The sequence below is a fragment of the Caretta caretta genome, chromosome 10 (genome assembly GCF_965140235.1).
Source record: "Caretta caretta isolate rCarCar2 chromosome 10, rCarCar1.hap1, whole genome shotgun sequence".
NCBI classification, from domain to species: domain Eukaryota; kingdom Metazoa; phylum Chordata; order Testudines; family Cheloniidae; genus Caretta; species Caretta caretta.
The window spans coordinates 65,959,273-65,977,899 of NC_134215.1; the positions used below are offsets into that span (position 1 = coordinate 65,959,273).

Sequence of the window (18,627 nt, forward strand, 5' to 3'; positions counted from 1 at the left end):
TTTTGTTGCCCTTCTCTGTACCTTTTCCAATTCCAGTATATCTTTTTTGACATGGGGCAACCAGATTTGCATGCAGTATTCAAGATGTGGGTGTACCATGGATTTAGAGGCATTATGATATTTTCTGTCTTGTATTCTATCCCTTTCCTAATGGCTCCTAATATTCTGTTTGCTTTTTTGACTGCCGCTGCACATTGTGAGGTTGTTTTCAGAGGACTATCCACAATGACTCCAAGATCTTTCTTGAGTGGTAACAGCTAATTTAGACCCCAGCATTTTGTATTTATAGTTAGGATTATGTTTTCCAATGTGCATTACTTTGCATTTATCAACACTGAATGTCATCTACCATTTTGTTGCCCGGTCACTCTGTTTTGTGAGATCCCTTTGTAACTCTTTGCAGTCTGCTTTGGACTTAACTATCTTGAGTCATTTTGTATCATATGCAAATTTTGCCATCTCACTGTTTACCCCTTTTTCCAGATTATTTATGAATACCTTGAACAGAACTGGTCCCAGTACAGATCCTTGTGGGATCCTGCTATTTACCTCTTTCGATTGTGAAAATGGACTATTTATTCCTACCCTTTGTTTCCTAGCTTTTAACCAGTTACTGATCCATGAGAGGACCTTCTCTCTTATCCCTTAACTGCTTACTTTGCATATGAGCCTTTGGAGAGCCTTTGTCAAAGGCTTTCTGAAAGTCTAAGTACACTATATCCACTGGATCACCCTTGTCCACATTTGTTGTCCCCCTCAAAGAATTCTTATAGAACATCATACTCATGAAAGTTACCAGTACACAGCCCTGCCTGGTGAAGCCTTTTATTTCCAGGAGAGGTACAGAATAGACAGCAGCAATGCAGCCTGCACACAAGCTTCTGCTAATATGCCTCACTGTGTTCTGAGGGGACCACTTCTAGGATGAGAGGTTATTTCTGTCTCTGTGCCCAGTCAGTTCTTGTCCTTGATGCTAAGACATTTGGCACGAGCGCCAATTAGAAGCACGTGAGAGGTTAATGATGCAGACTCCGTTTCACTGCTATCATATGATAGCAACCTTTGGTTACTACCGACTGGCTTTGAACTGGTGATCCAAGCATGAAAGGCTCTATGACCAACCCGCTGAGCCATCCAGTACCTCTTGCAGAACTGTTTAAAAGATAATTTAACTGACAAGAAGCTCTTTCAATAAAAGAGTTGTTACAAACAAGACAAGACATCCTCATGTCTGAGCAAAAGGCCCAGTCTACATTAGATTGTGCTTCATGTTAGGATGCCAGCCTGGTTCATTTCTCAGTCATGCTACTGTAAATCAGGAGTGACTTTGCATGAGTGGAATTATACTGAAGTAAAACAATGTGAGAGGAGATTCGGGCCTGTAGTTTTTAATACTGATTTTGCTAACCCAGTAACATGAGGGTGTGGATGGGGCTTATAACTTTGTTAAACACTTTTCTTTAGACAGAGAGACAAGGCTGTGAGGTAATATCTTTCATTGGGACAACTGTATTGGTAAGAAAGACAAGCTTTCAAGCTTACACAGAGCTCTGGTCCAAAAAATATATTACCTTACCCACTTTGTTTCTCTAATATCCTGGAACCAACATGGCTACAACACTGCATGCTTTCTTTAGACTTGGCAGTGAAAACACCATCACTCTGGTGAAAATAATAGGTTTCTCTCCATTTCTTTCTTAGCATAGGAAAGACCCTGGAATAAATCATGAGTTTCATAGGAGAGAGACATCAGTGTTCTTATTCTTCTCCACAGGAACGTGGGAGTTCCTGGATCACACAGTGGGCCCCAACTAGAGCAGTATTTATACTCAGAGGAAGGAATGGACAGTTTGGAATAAACAGCCCATAGGTGAAGTTTTTTTTTCCCAGTGCTAGGCAGTTAGAGTTTGGTTTATGCCCTGTAGCATGAAGGTTTACATCTATGCCTTCTGCATTTGAAGTAAAATGTATTTGTTAAAGCGGAAGTTGTGCTTTAAGGACATGCTTCTCTCCAGTCTGCACGGGAGAGCATTTTTTGCATTTTGCACTAGCTTCACATGTGGAGCTTCTGCATAAGGAGTAAGTGCAGGATATGTAACAGAAATAAATATTGTGTGAATAAGGCACTAACACTGCAAATCTGAGAGAATTTTGCCCTAAAGCTGGCACTTAAAGATAGGTGAAACAGACTTTCAGAGATAGGAGTGGCCACTCTTACCTAACCTCACAAAAATATGACAAGATCTTGCTAATGTAATGTCCCGCTTTATTCATTAGCTGGAAGGGTGTTGGACAAGCATACAGGTTGTTTGGTGGTGTCAGACAAGGGTTACTTCAACCCAACAGATGGAATAACCTCCCCATGGTTTTGTATAGTGCTCCCTGGAAGGAAAGCAGCAAGATTCATGCAGTAACAAATCTTCTGGCATGTCCACTGTACAAGGATATAAGTATATGTAATACCATAATAGAATTTTAGCTATGTACTAGGCTAGTAACCTCCCAGCATCACCCCAGAAAGTAGGGATGCAGATTCTGGAGGCTCTAAACTTGTCTAACTGACATGGGGTTTGGCAGGCAACTGGCCTCATGCTGAACAGATGTGTTTCCACTCACTGTGGTTGGTGGAAGGATTTTGTGTGCAAAGTTGTAGAGTCTAAGGCTGTACAAATCTTCCTGTGATAGCACCAGAAGTAACCAATGGGATATCCAGTCGTTCTTTGTAGGTATACTGGTCTCTTGGATTGAGAGATTCCAGGGCTGATTCTTATTTACAATAAGGCTCCTTTACATTACCCTGGCAGTGTAATGAGAGCTTACAGTGGGTATAAATATAATTCAGATCCAACATATGGCTCCCTTCACGGTGCCAGAGTTGTATAAATGATAGTCAGGCTTTGTGTGTCTGTTTATGCTCGTGATAGTTTTGGTTTGCAAGTTAACCACTTTTTTTTAACATCATTTTCTATGGATTTTCCTATATATAAAATGTTATTGTGACCCAATAACTTCTTGATGCCAGCAGAGGGGTGCATAAGGATTGCAGGGATACCCTGAGTCTGGTATTTGCATCCTAGTTCACTAGAGTGTCGTGTAAGGTGTCTACTGAAAGCCTGTGTCACACTGGTCATCATAAGCTTTGTGAAACTTATGTGCAGGGACATAGGTGGATATATACTGGAAATTATGTTCTTAAGGCCTTAAATTTAAAGGTCGGTCACCCAAGGGTAGCATGCTTTAAGAGAGGTTGTGGGAGACATTATCTCCCTAGCTGACCACTGTGTCTTTCAGTGGAAGTCAATTTGCTTAACGTGTCAAATGCTAATGAAGAGATTATAGGGATTTCAAGAAACAAAATTAACAGAAAATTGAACAATTGGGGGAGGAAACCCTGTATACAGGTAAAGAACAAAAGACTGATCTAATAAGTCTAGGGTGCAGAAAGATGCCCAGGCCTCCTTCTTCTGGGGAGAAAACAGACAAGCTGTCAGTGGGCTTGAAAGGAGGGCCTTACCCATCCTAATTAAAAAACACTGTCAAAGATGTTGGGGTAAGAAGTACCTTATTAGACAAGAGGGCCTCTTGTTCATTATGTTTAATCTCTATAATGTGTTTTGATTTGATCTTTTATGAACCGCTTTGTTTCCAATAGATCTGTTTTGCTATCATTTGGCTCTCCGCTCTTTGTTAGATAAACTTATACTTGTTTTCTCTCTAAATAAATCCAAGTGCTGTGTGTGAAGCAGAACTGTGTCCTGAGGTGAAATGGATAAGCTGGTGTGTGCTCTTCCCTTGGGAGTAGCAGATCTGTGAATTCTGTGTGTCCAGTGGAACAGGCACTGGGCACCTGTAAGGGATGCTCAGGGGCTGGACTGTATCTATCGTTAATCTGGAATGAGAGAGCAGAGCCTACATGGGCTGAGAGAGTACTTGAGCTGCCTGCAGCCAAGGTTGTCAGGGAACTGACCTCTGGCAGAAATAGACAGATCTTCCTCATGCTAAGGGCACGTGGTAGCAAGGTACCTTACAGTCCTGGATATCTCCAGGGAACATCCCAATTACCTTCTGTAATACACATTCCTACTGTGATGTTTTTTATACCTTTATTATGCTTAATTTATTCCATGGTTCTGAGCATTAAAAATAGCAACAAATCTATCATTGTATTCCTATTACCTTGGGGTTACTACATTATTGAAGGCTAATAATGGGCTGCCCTCAATACACTGCTCTCTCGAGTGAAATACAAAGGGATAAAAAAGAAAGCCCTTTACCCTGAGTATTTTGTAAGGACAAAGTAGAGGTCTGGAGGTAGGACAATCAAATCTAAATTTTCATCGAGTGATCCCCACTCACTTATTATAGTTGAGTTTAGTTAGAAAGAGCTACAGGAATTTATATTTGAGAGTTTCCCTGAAATGGACAATGGAATCGACATTCTAGCCTTTTGTTGCTCTTTTCTGTACTTCTTCCATTTTCTCTATATTGCTCTGCTAACAAGAGGCCCAGAACTAAACACAGTGTTCCAAGAATGGTCTTGCTAGGTACTTAAAAGAAAGTGTGGCTAACAGAACAACCTTTAATGTATGTGTGTGTTTTTAAAAGCATAAGCACTACATGGTGGAAGACAAAAGACTATGGGGATGCCACTGTATAAGGAAGTAAGCCAGTGATCTAAATATAGTACCTCAAAACTGAGTACATGACTTCATGTAAGGAATACTACAAAACATAATTGCAAGGGGAATCAAAAGAAATAGGCTAGAGCCAGCAGTATGAATAAATATTTTATAATGTGTAGTTTAATAACTGATTTAATAAATCCCACAGTAAAGCAACATATTTTTGCTTTTTTCAGTTAAACAAATGTATAGTATATCATTACAATAAAAAACTCCAAATACAATACAAGTTTATCATACTCCAACTTCTAACTACATTGACTGTAAACCGCAACTTCATAAAATCCTACTTGAATAGCCAGTATGTGCAAAATACCTGGTTTTCAGAAAGTTCATATAGAAAGGATACACAATTTTTCATAACTGTGATATGGCTTTATTGGTGATATACTGTATGTACTGAAGCATAAGCGTCCCAAAGACACTGGTACTCAACCTCTGAGCTGAAGATGCTGGCATACTGTATTGTCATGTTCCTTCTCTCTGTTGGAAGAAATACAAACATAATCCAGTGTTATATGCATTTTGTCCAAACTAATACTGTGCTGTTAATTAGTATCTCTGAAATTTTATCATCTGATTCCCTACCTCAAGAGAAAGCAAACAAGCCATGTTTTAGTTCTAATTGCAGCTACAAATGAGTTTGATGAAATTAAGTATGAAACAGTAGCAGGTCTCAAAACAGTATGTTGCCTTGGTATTTACAGCTGAACAGCAAAGCTGTCAATGTAGGGCAAAAGTTATCTTTTCTGATACATGCACAGAACTATTATTGATGTCAGCGGAAGTTCTGGATAGAGATCAAAGTGCAACAGAGATCTGAGGCCAAATTCTGGTTTTCTTTTCAGCTTTTGCAGTCTATATTCTTCCGGCCTTTAGTGAGGAGGATACATGGCGGCTGTAACCACAGGCAGATCAGAAAGACTGAGTAGATTTGCCCCCTATAAAATCAAAGTGCAGAGGATTTATAGAGAGCCTGTGAGACTCAGTTCCATGGGATTCTGGACATCATATATCATGCACAGAATGTACTTCTCTAAAGGAAATGCAAAAATGAAATTAACAGATTATTAAAATTCTAAATTTGGGGAACATATCTGAAATCTCTCCTCCCTACATTCCTGTTAGAATATCTGTGTGTTGCATGTCTGATTATCTGACAGTATCTTCATAGTTAACATGGTTTCTATAATTTTCTTTTCACAATGCAAAATAATCATGAAAAATGTTTCCTACAGCACATTTATTAATTCTAATTAGAATTAATGCTAATTAATTGACCTTTGAATCAAGTTAAAAGGTTTTACACATTCAATTTCACTAATAATAAAATCGTCTTAAGAGTCAAAACTTTGTTAAATAAATAAGTGCTTCTAAGGTATACATGCCATACTAAAATACATGAAAGATAACTGATCACTTAAAACATTTTGGGTCCAGTCCTGAAGTCTCTAATTAGGCAACGGAAATTTTGCCTGGGTAAGGACCTCTTGCTTTGGACCTTTGAATGCCTGCATTAAATCTAAATTTCTGGTATGGGTGCAGTAAATTCTATATTTGGCAATTTTCTGAAGACAGTTTATCAAATGGTTTAGCTAGCACTGTATGCACCATCTTCCAAGTTAATATATTAAAAACTGTATTACAAAAATACTGTATAACCACTTTAGGGATCTTTAAGTGTTATGGACCCCTGACATAATCAACTTTTAAAAATTTTTTAACTCAAATACTGAATTCTTTATGCTCCGTTTGGAACGCAGGTACATTAGTGGTACACAATTGACAAAACTGAAGTGTAATTGATGAGGTATCTGCAGAGCCATATCACAACCTGTAAACAATATTGTGGAAACATCTTTGTCTGAAAATCATATTGAGCTGACAATAAATTGGTCAGAGCGAGAGAGAGCCAATACATTTTTCTGTGGGGTATCTCCTGCACTTTTTGCAGGACCAGTTCTCCCTCTGGCATCAAATACTGGTACAACTCCCCACATATGGGATTCCATTCCATCATTTTAGTTTTGCATTTATTGCTTTTTAGTCTTTGACGACAAGATAAAGCAAAAGGCAGCCGTTCCCAAAATGTATGAAATTAGGCACTGGAACTCTGGCAACTTGCACATGTCGTGTTTACTTGGTGCTTGTAACTCTGAAGCTGGACAGAGCATTTATACATTCCAAATGTGTTCAGCAGCAAGTGTCTGGCCTTGGACTGAACTTCCTCCCATTTACGTGAACTACCTGGAACTGGAAAATGAAGAAAATCATCAATACACGTCATCCTTCAAAAATCTGACAATCCACCTGCTTCACTATGCATTACAGCTGGTATGACTGCCCCATTATCGTGTGCCTTTAGGCCCTGATCCTGCACTCAGATCCTTAACGCTGATAAAATTAAGGATCTGACAGACAAAAAAGATCCAGATTTTTTGTCTATGCTTTCTGTGGACAATACAAAAATATCAGACTTGGGTGGGTAGCATGCAGCCCCTAGAGAGGTCTGTGTTGATTTTTTTATACAAAGGGTCTTATGTTGTTTTACCGCCTATGGTGGGAAAACTGTGTTTTTTGGTGAAAAAATCTGTGCAAAATCATCATTTTTTTCCTTTTTTAATGAATCTGATCAAACAGTATTTGCTCCTGATCTTTCCAGCAGTGCGTTTTCTTGCACAGCTCTCTGTAATATACCCAGGATAGGAGAAGTTTTATATATTTTATAAGCAAGCCATTTTCTATGCAAAGTGTAGTTAAAAGCCTTGTTCCCAAAATGGATACTTCACAGCTCAATTTAATCAGAAGCATAAAGACAGAGTCAAAGTTCTTTCTGCAGCTAAGGCTTATCTATAGCTGTACCATTGTAGGTGTACTATGCAGTTACTTACCTAATTGCAAGTGGACTATGGCAGTAGTTTTTCCTGCAGTGAGAGACCAAACATTCAAATCTTCTATCGAAAAAACATCTTCAATTTTCATTAAGTCTTCTTTAATGCGGTCTACATTCAAATGCTTTGGAACCCCTACAGTATTAGAATGAGGGGAAATTAATTGTTTCTAATTAATACACACACTGATTTTCAAAGTAAAATATTATGAAAGGTCACAAGAAGACAAACAAATAGTTCTTGGAACATTTAAAGTGACTAGTGGTATCTAAGTTATCGGCGAAGAACATAGGAATTGCCACATTGAATCAGGACAGTAATCCTTCCAATCCAGTAACATAGGAACTGCACTATTGGCTCAGACCTCAGGCCATCCAGTCCAGAATCTTGTCTCCAAGAGTTGCCTGCACCAGATGCTTCACAGGAAAATGTAAGAAACCCCGCGGTAGGCATCTATGGAATAGTCGGTCACCCCGACAGTCTCATTCTACCTCCTACTAGCTAGAGACTGGCTTAGATCTTGAAGCACATCCCTTCCAAAACTCATTTTTTGTGTTAGCTGTCATTACTCTGGATATTCTTCTTCTCCATGTAACTGTCCCAACCGTCTCTGAATCCTTCATGTGACAGTGCTGTGTACCAGATACTTCAAAGGAAGGTGTAAAACCCCCTCATGGTGCACAATTATGTAATATCACTCTGGGGAGAGTTTCTTCTTAACCCAAGAAATCAGTGGATGTTTACATCTGGAAGCATGAGGATTGATATCACTTATAAATATTTATTCTAGCTAATGTAACTGCAGATATTATTCATGTAACTTTCTAATCCTTTTTTAAAAATCCTAATGTGTTCTTTGCCACAAGATCTTATTGAGACAGTGAGTTTCACAGGTTAATTATAAGTTGTATAAAAAGTATTTCCTTTTATCAGTTTTTGAAATTTGCTGCCTTTTAATTTCATCATGTCATGAGGGAAAAAAATAGAAGCACCTTCCTACACCAGTCACTAAATAATATATATACATCCAACATGCCACATATTAATAGCCTTTCTAAATACGCTTCACCTTTTTAACCTATTATGGAAGCTTTTTGATCACACTTTATATTAAGATTCCATTCATAAATCATTTGTAAAGGTTAATAAATGATTTCTAACAGTCTATGAACATGTTACTAATCAGAAACTGGAAGTTTTGTCTCATAGAAAGTCCCGACATTTCAAAATTTTGTTTCTGTTCTGAATCAGAATGGAAAATCAAAATATTGAAAAAAAATACATGGAATGAACGATTCCAAAAATTTTCAAACAGGAAATGTCAACATGAAAATTTTGGCATTTTTGATCAAAATGATTCAACACACTGAAACATTTTTTCCTCTTGAAATGACAATTTTTTCTTTTCAAATAACCCTTTAAATGAAAAAAAGTTTCAAATTCACATTTTGAAAGAAAAAGCATTGCTTCGCTTCAAACCGTCAACTTGAAACAAATTCTTCAATATGATTCTCACAACTAGAATATTTAAAAAATTGCCAGAATGAACTATTTCTCGGGAAAGCTTTCAATTTTGACAAAAATGACATTTTCCACTAGGAAATTTAACCAGCTCTACATGTTACAGACATGAGGAGTATATGTTATAGATGGCTTTAAGCACATCATTAGAAGGTGTTATAGATGATTATAAGACATGATTTACAAAAAACCTTTTGATCTGTTGCACTTTATAACAACCAATTTAACCATTTAGTAAAACATCTATTAATCGAGTATTAATACTTCATAAACTATAAACGGAAGCTTAATATAAAGTGTGACCAATTTTTCCATGGATCTCACTCATTTTTGTTCCTCTTCTCTGAACCTTTTCTATTTCTGCTCTCTTTTTAGAAATAGGATGACAAATATTGAGCAATGTTTTCATTGATCTATTTCCATTGACTCCTCTGTCTTTCAATTCAAGGATTATAATTCATTGAGAACCCATCAACATATAAAAGTAATCTACTATTTTGTTGACGCTCTCAAAAAAAATCTGATATACTAGAGAAACATGATATTCTTTTATACAAGATGTAGTTTTGTCCCTATCATGTTCATCTACTGTAGTTGGTTATAACTCTATATTTTTCTAATGCTATTTTTATATTTATATTTTCCCAACCAATAATCTTCTTACTATTAAAATAATCCCCATAGCCATCCCTAGCACCTTTTTAAAATATACATCTAATATAGCTATCCTCCAGTCTTCTGGTACAGTAGCTGATTTTAATTATATATATATATTTAGCAATGCAGCCACTCCTTGTCTATTTTCTTTGGCTAAATCTCAATGCCACTACCCTGGAACTAATTGAGACATCTTAATAATAGGCACAGTTCACCGTTTTTGCCCTCTCAATGAACCTTTTATTTTATTTATTTATTAAGGAAGAAAACACATTTGACAATCAAGATTGGTGAGGCCCTGTTCAGAGTTTTTGACTTGAAACCATAATTCAACAAAGCAGAGTGTCAGATACCCAGCAACTTTATGGCCATGTTTGCATTAGCCCTTTCTCCCTAATATTTCCTTCACTGATACCATAGTTGCATTTCCACAGTCGGACTGCTAGTTAAAACAATGCACTGGAGGCTGCTGGCATTTTAACCACCATGTTGTCTAGATCTGCTCCGCACAGGCTAAGACGACATAATAACTAAAAAGCAATGACCAAGCTACACCTGTGCTTCCACTGTTGCTACCACCAGTAGAAGTGCACCAATGGTGCAATAACAATGGTGGGAAATTTGAGGGGGGGGAAGATTAGTGTAGACACAGCCTGCGTGTACAGCTTTTTGACCCAGGTTTGTCTCTTTGTGTTTTGTAAGCATTTACTTTTCAAGTTAAAGTAAAATGCGGAGCCAGGTGCTTGGCTACGGCAGAGAAGCATATAGTACAGGATTGGGGCTGGAGGAGGGAACATGCATGGGTGCTGTAAACTTCACCTTTGCCTTCCAAATTCTGGGCAAGCTGTGTGCCAGGCATTTGTTATTTGGCATAAGTTAAAGTAGCCTGAAGACTGCTCTAAGTTATACCAGCTCCCAGTGACCCCAAAGGCTGAAACAACAGTGGGGAAAAGGGAAGCCACAGACATGCCCCCTATATAGCAGCAGGGAAGGCATAGGGGCCATTACGACACCTCTGTGCCACTAGTGATCCCCCTACACTTGGGCAATCCTCTGATGGCTGGATAAGTTGGCTCTGTGGCTAGGTTCTGCTTGTGGTGCCATGTAAATGGTTGTAACCCATCCAAGAATCTAGACCATGATGTCTGTGATCACTTATTCAATATGATTTAAATATACTTAGTGAACATTTTGTACAACAGAGAAATAACAAAGAATTAGCCATTACCACAAAATGTAACTTTCACTGCTAGCTGACATGTAAAATTAAAGAAAAGTATCACAGAATTTATACAGATCTTACCTTCCAGTATAATAACTCCTGTGTCCCGTATGATTCGGACTGTTGTAAAAACCACAAGTATTGAGAATATGTAAGTACATATAGGGTCAGCAATCTTGTATTCTGGCTGCAAGGTACAGATTAAGAGTTTGTAAGGAAATAGGCTTCTAGTAAAGATTCAAAAAAGTCTTGGTCCAGTAAGATTCAACCACTTTTAGCTCTCACTTGATTTTATATTCTGTTGAAGACTATTTAGAAAATATGTGCATGGTACTCATTTTGGATGAATTTATATTACTAGAAAACAACAAACACTGAATATCTCTATATCTTATAAAAAAGGTCCTTTAATCTAGTATAGGGGTTAACATAAGAAAATCCACAGTCACAAAAGACTAGCAACGTCCTACCTTGAAACGTATGATGTATGCAGCTACAAGCACACCAATACTCTGTACCAAGTCCCCCAGGGCATGGACAAATGCTGCTCTCACTGCAAGGCTGCTGTGTCCCTGGCTATGCCCATGGGCTGTGTTAGGAGTGTTTGATGCAGGTACTTGGGAGTGTGAATGGGAATGAAGGTGACCTGACTGATTCAGTAAAAATCCCATTCTGAAAATGAAAGGAAAAGGAATAAGACTGACACGATTTTAAAATATTTCGACCAAAGGATGGAGAAAAATATTACATTCATTACTACTGCATGTCTCATTTTGTGAGCATGAAGAGACCCCAAAAAAAACCCACTAGCGTACAAATAAAATTCCCAAGTGATTGAGACTGATTCAATAAAGATAAATATTACAAGCTGTGAATGAATTCATCTACATATTGTATTTTGTAAATGTATACAAGGAATATCAATGTAGGGAAACAAAGCTTACATCAAGTTTACTGCAACGCCAACAGCTGCTGTAATGAGCATTATATCTCCATTAATTTCATAGTCCATATGGATAGTTCTTTGAACAGCTTCATACAAGAATACCACCATTAGGATATATACCAGCAATACACTAACAAGGGCTGACAACACCTCTGCAAACAAAAAGGGAACAACATTACAAGAGTGACTTTTAGATCTACTATAGCCTATTTAAAATTTCATTTGTCGTTTTTTACAAGGCAATAATTGATTTTCAGTAGATTCTCATGCCTTAAAATATGTTGTGAATCAAGTCAAATTCCGAAGATACAGTCGACAAACAGGACAATTTGTGTTAATCAGATAATACACACTCTCGTATCAGCTTTGTTCCTGGAAATATATTTCCTCTGTTTAGGTCATTATTTCTAGGTGGGTTCAGGAGATTCCCAAGCTAACTGGAAGCTGTGCCTAATGCAGTTGCAGATAAAGGCCTGATCCAATGTGGCCAAAGCTAGGAGCTCTGAAACCATAAGACTGACCTGTTTGTAAACTAGACACAGTTACTTTTTAAATGTACACTATATCAATCTGAATATTTTGCATGAACTATTAATTGGTGCTGTATTGTTTTAAAGATGCACAGTTTTGTGCTTTAGACGGAGACGAAGACAAAAGAAGATAATAATCACTGCACCACACAATACAAAATCAGAATACATACTGGGAGCAAAACTCTTGAGAGGTGTGAGTATATATGATTTATTGTACAGTCCTGTTATAAAATGTTACCTAATCGCTAAACGAATCTTTTGTATTTGCTTTAATATGCTGTTACCTAACGGCTAATGAATCTGTACTTTTCCAAGAGTTAAGAGTATTGTTAACCTTGATTGTATTGCATTTTGGTATTGTAATTTTAAATAACTTGCACAGCCTACAGAGCCTGTATATGGGTGCTTTTCATTTATTCTAAATCAAAAGAAAATAAAAACGTGAATAAACATAGGAATCAAAGGGCCTGATTCTGCAGTGCCTGGCACCTTTTGTAATGATTTATGCCTGCACAAAGCAGGTGTAAAACACTGCCATTCTGATCTGGTGACATTATACTGCCGCTTTACAATAGTGTTCAGGACACACAAGATGCAAGAAAGTGGCGCATCAGGTCCCAATCCTAGACAACAAATATCATGCAAGACTTGAAGTAGCTCTTCCAACTTTTAAAATAAATTTGCTCTAATAAATATAAGTTACTGAAAGGCCCATTCCTTAGGGTTTGGGAACCCTTTAGAGATTTCTGTTTTATGCAAAATCACATCCCAAATACTGAGTGTGAGCAGCAGGGCTTGGTGCATAGGGCCTCAATGGGGACTAGGGAGGAAGGACTCAAAAGCTGTCGAAGGCTGTAGCATAATTTAGGGACACAGTTCTTTCCTATCTAAATTGTAAGATCAACTGGTTAACCATATTGGAGGACTACCATGCTGTAGGTGCATGCCCCAACAAGTTTTTTTCAGTATAAGCAGGTTCTTGGAGCAAATCAACAATACAATAGCCAGCCCAAGTAGCCAGGCACTGGATGGATGTAGAGAGAAAAATCTCCTTGCACACTGAAGCTATGAAGTGTGTCTGCAGCCACTCCACAGAAACAGCTACAGTGGGTTCTGATGCATCTGTCTTCCCCAGGAAGGGAAGAGGATGGAAGGATCTATCCAATGGAGGAGTCCTCTCTGCATTCTGCCCCCTGCATTATGCCACACAGGGTATCTGCATGCTCCTACACAGAGGAACCTCACTGGTGTAACCGCCTGGGGGACATCCACAGAGGAGGAGCAATTAGTGTGTAGGTAATGTAATTCAACTAGCCTATAAAAACCGGAGTCGAATGTGCATTTTATAAGATCCACATAGGCAGTTCTTAGAATATCTGCATGTTACTGTAACTACAGCATGAAGAACTCAGTGAGAGAGGCTTATTCTTTTTTGTTGTTGTTTTTGTTCCTCCTGATTCCCTGATAACAAAGAAATTGTAAACAACCTATGTTACTTTGGCACCATCTATATGACAATTTTTCCCATATTAGGAAACAGGATTTAAAAATTGTTATTGAAAAATAATTGCTTGGTCTCAACAACAGCTGAACATTCTGAGCCCCATCCACACAGGTTTGCACCACCATACTAGCAAAACAGTTTTTACAGCCAAGTTAAACTGTTTCTTAAAAACTGGTGGAAACTGTGGGGGAGATGGACAATTTAACTCTAGCCAGGTTACATATTATTGGAAGCACAATTCGTTGGAATTTTGTTATAATTTTGTCCTCTTCCTTTTCATTTTCATAAGGTGCCACAAGTACTCCTTTTCTTTTCATTTGTAATGTTATTACCTGCACACGGAGTTTGGACTGTCAGTAAACATAGCTTAATATTACACATAAAATAACTATGTTAAACAAACATTATTAAGGTTGCAAAGTGAAGCACTCAGAAGTTGGCGAATTAAGGTTGCCTGTGCAACCTTAAGTTGCCACCCTTATTTGCATGCATTATGATACAATCTTTAATGACAGGATCATATGCTATTTTTTTCCACGGGACCCTGCCTAATTCACTGCACAGGATGGATAGTGTTCAATTAATAATCAGCTATTCAATATTTTGTTTTCTCCTCATTGTTCAGTGTATGGCCCCAGGCTTTATTTACTGCAAAATATTCAGCCTGAGGCAGATCCCTGGCATGGAAAACAGGTCAAGTCTGGCAAAGTTTCATAAGTAACTGAAAACAGGGTCTTATAATGGGTAGTGTTGGGAAAATCTTAAGATATGGTGCCGCCAGACCAGCCTATAATGCATATAAATCTGTAGGACTGTATGCATGATTTGTATCATTATTATTTGTAATAATTAAAAATGTCATTCAGGACTGCTGATAAAATCTCATTGTCAGTTAATTACCAGAGCCTCTATCTTTCTGTATCAATTCCTCAAAGATCAGAGTTGATATTCATTTGTTCTCCGAGATGTAGAAGTATAGCTGTTATTTCCTTGTATTCCACACATGTTGCGATGAATTCTTTCAGAGCTGCAGCAAAATTCTATCCTCAGATGCATAATATACTCCAACAGTGTTGTTCTTTGCTGGCATTTGACAACCGCCTCAGTTCTCCCCATGTCTTAGATCTGTCAGCATGCGATGAAGTGGGCTGTAGCCACTGGTGAGCTGGAGCTGGTTCGCACCAGTTCATGTGAACCAGTTGTTAAATTTCAAAGCTGGTTTAGAACCGGTTGTTAAAGGGGTGGGCAAACTCCGGCCCGCTGGCCACATCTGGCAAGCGGGACTGCCCTGTCCGGCCCGCCTGAGCTCTCAGCTGGGGAGGTTCCCCTGAGAATCCCTTTTTAATTTTTACTCATCCGGCAGCGCTCCGGGTCTTTGGCAGCACTTCGGTGGCAGATTCTTCACTCATTCCGGGTCTTCGGTGGCACTTCGGTGGCGGGTCCGTCAGTGCAGCCGAAGACCCGGAGCAACTGAAGGACCTGCTGCTGAAGTGCCGCCGAAGACCCAGAGCAAGTGAACAAACTGGTTCTTCAGCTTTTGGCAGCTCATCACTGGCTGTAGCCCACGAAAGCTTATGCTCTAATAAATTTGTTAATCTCTAAGGTGCCACAAGTACTCCTGTTTTTTTTGCGGATACAGACTAACACAGCTGCTACTCTGAAGCATGTACAATGTTTCTTTGATGGCTGCAGAATGTATTGTTTCTACCAAGGAATTGTCCTCATTTTACTTATTCAACATGATTGTAAAAAGTGTGCTCTGTACAAGCTTTTGATGTCACCAGAATCACTTGGGCCGTAGGCTGAATTTTAAAATCGGGTTGGCAGGAAGAAACTCACACCAACACACTCAGCTGTTCAGTCTGTCACTGCCTGGATAAGAACCAGCATTATAAAGCTCTAACCAGGCACTGAGAGGCAGCCATCATGATCTGAGATGATGTCAGAAAGATACCCATCTTTAAAAAATCCTGGAGTTATCCATGCAATTTCAGGAGTTCTTTATGAAACAAATTATTCATGCTGATGTCCTTAAAACAACACAATTTCTTAGATTCGTCAGTCATGTGAAATGTTGGCATATGAATCACATTCCATTACCATACACCAGCAGACTACTTATTAGTTTTGTTTTAATTCAAAGCAATTTTCTCTGTAGCTGCCTGAAACCAGTGCTTTTCCTGGCAAAAGATTATAATGAAATCCCTTTCTTGCTGGCAATGTGAATTTGGTCTGTCTGCAATCCCTCATTTCTCATTAAATTAACCAAGCACTGTCTAAAGGGATCAATCAGTTCTGTAGCTATTGACATAATCTCACCAGCAATGGAGAGCTACCAAATTCTCTATCTATGATTAAACCAGTTAGTTGAAAAGAGACAACTCCACTTAAATCATGGTTAAACTGAAGTACTTTTGGTTTTAAAGGTGTAGTAACCCATTCTAAATATATGAATATGCATGTTCTGTCCATATTTCATCCCCATTTTTTCTAACCATTCTAGGATTCTGAGTTTATCCACTTACTTTTCATCGCTGCAAAGAGAATTAAGCCTAGGACACAACATACATTCCGCATTTAAATAGCGGTGGAATAGGTGATAGCAGTGCTAATTTCCTCTGAAATGCAAACAGATAATCAGTAGTGCTAATGTGCTAGATGCTGCTGGAATCCTTTTACAAATGAAAATGCTCTCTCAAGTATTGGAAATTCAGAGTACCAAAAACTGTAGTTATAGAAATACAGTTAATTGTATTTGTAATGTTGCCAACATTAATATCTATATAGGTAACCTAAAAAATAAGTGCAGAGTGCATCAGTTTAAGAAGCCATGAGATATTTAATGCATATTCTCAGCTTTTTTGAAAAGGGTGCTTTCTATTCTGTACCAGAATCAGTGATGCTCGCTCTTTTTTGCTGAATTTTTATTATTCACTGCTCTCTCTATATAATATCTTTCATGAAATTCAGACTAATGGTGGGGTTAAATTATTTGATAACAAGGTTCTTAATGTAAAGACTTTTAGGAGAATGACAGGTTTCAGAGTAACAGCCGTGTTAGTCTGTATTCGCAAAAAGAAAAGGAGTACTTGTGGCACCTTAAAGACTAACCAATTTATTTGAGCATAAGCTTCCGTGAGCTACAGCTCACTTCGTGTGATGTATACTGTGGAAACTGCAGAAGACATTATATACACAGAGACCATGAAACAATACCTCCTCCCACCCCACTCTCCTGCTGGTAATAGCTTATCTAAAGTAATCACTCTCCTTACAATGTGTATGATAATCAAGTTGGGCCATTTCCAGCACAAATCCAGGTTTTCTCACCCTCCGCCCCCCCCCCCCCCACACACACACAAACTCACTCTCCTGCTGGTAATAGCCCATCCAAAGTGACCACTCTCCCTACAATGTGCATGATAATCAAGGTGGGCCATTTCCAGCACAAATCCAGGTTTTCTCCCCCCCCCCCCCCCCCCCCCCCCCGGTCCCCAAAACACACACACACAGACTCACTCTCCTGCTGGTAATAGCTCATCCAAACTGACCACTCTCCTTACAATAACAGGTTTCAGAGTAACAGCCCTGTTAGTCTATATTCACTTTGGATGGGCTATTACCAGCAGGAGAGTGAGTTTGTGTGGGGGGAGGCGGAGGGTGAGAAAACCTGGATTTGTGCTGGAAATGGCCCACCTTGATTATCATACACATTGTAAAGAGAGTGGTCACTTTGGATGGGCTGTTACCAGCAGGAGAGTGAGTTTGTGTGTAGCGGGGGCGGAGGGTGAGAAAACCTGGATTTGTGCTGGAAATGGCCCAACTTGATTATCGTACACATTGTAAGGAGAAAAAAGAAAAGGAGTACTAGTGAGCTGTAGCTCACGAAAGCTTATGCTCAAATAAATTGGTTAGTCTCTAAGGTACCACAAGTACTCCTTTTCTTTTTGCGAATACAGACTAACACGGCTGTTACTCTGAAACCTGTTATTGTAAGGAGAGTGATCACTTTAGATAGGCTATTACCAGCAGGAGAGTGGGGTGGGAGGAGGTATTGTTTCATGGTCTCCGTGTATATAATGTCTTCTGCAGTTTCCACAGTATGCATCCGATGAAGTGAGCTGTAGCTCACGAAAGCTTATGCTCAAATAAATTGGTTAGTCTCTAAGGTGCCACAAGTACTCCTTTTCTTTCTCCTTACAATGTGTATGATAATCAAGGTGGGCCATTTCCAGCATAAATCCAAGTTTAACCAGAACGTCTGCGGGGGTTGTGGGGGGTAGGAAAAAACAAGGGGAAATAGGCTACCTTGCATAATGACTTAGCCACTCCCAGTCTCTATTTAAGCCTAAATTAATAGTATCCAATTTGCAAATGAATTCCAATTCAGCAGTTTCTCGCTGGAATCTGGATTTGAAGTTTTTTTGTTTTAAGATAGCGACCTTCATGTCTGTAATTGCGTGACCAGAGAGATTGAAGTGTTCTCTGACTGGTTTATGAATGTTATAATTCTTGACATCTGATTTGTGTCCATTTATTCTTTTACGTAGAGACTGTTCAGTTTGACCAATGTACATGGCAGAGGGGCATTGCTGGCACATGATGGCATATATCACATTGGCGGATGTGCAGGTGAACGAGCCTCTGATAGCGTGGCTGATGTTATTAGGC

The 18,627-nt window shown here is 38.8% G+C and overlaps 1 protein-coding gene across 2 annotated transcripts in view; it reads right to left on the reverse strand.

The window, feature by feature from the left end:
• Window positions 1–4,774: 4,774 nt before the first annotated feature.
• SLC30A4 (solute carrier family 30 member 4) overlaps window positions 4,775–18,627 on the reverse strand; it is a 31,140-nt gene continuing 17,287 nt past the window's right edge. Inside the window, exons 4-9 of one of the 2 annotated variants that reach the window (XR_007358861.2) lie at window positions 11,918–12,071; window positions 11,444–11,645; window positions 11,055–11,160; window positions 7,574–7,708; window positions 5,271–6,935; window positions 4,775–5,165 (exon numbers count right to left, since the gene is read on the reverse strand). Coding sequence is in view for 1 of the 2 variants with exons in the window: in XM_048867142.2 (XP_048723099.1) it covers window positions 6,781–6,935; window positions 7,574–7,708; window positions 11,055–11,160; window positions 11,444–11,645; window positions 11,918–12,071 (752 nt within the window). In the remaining variant the exon portion in view is untranslated. Of the gene's footprint in view, window positions 6,936–7,573; window positions 7,709–11,054; window positions 11,161–11,443; window positions 11,646–11,917; window positions 12,072–18,627 lie in introns of both variants that reach the window. The other variant, XM_048867142.2, reaches the window with a different exon arrangement.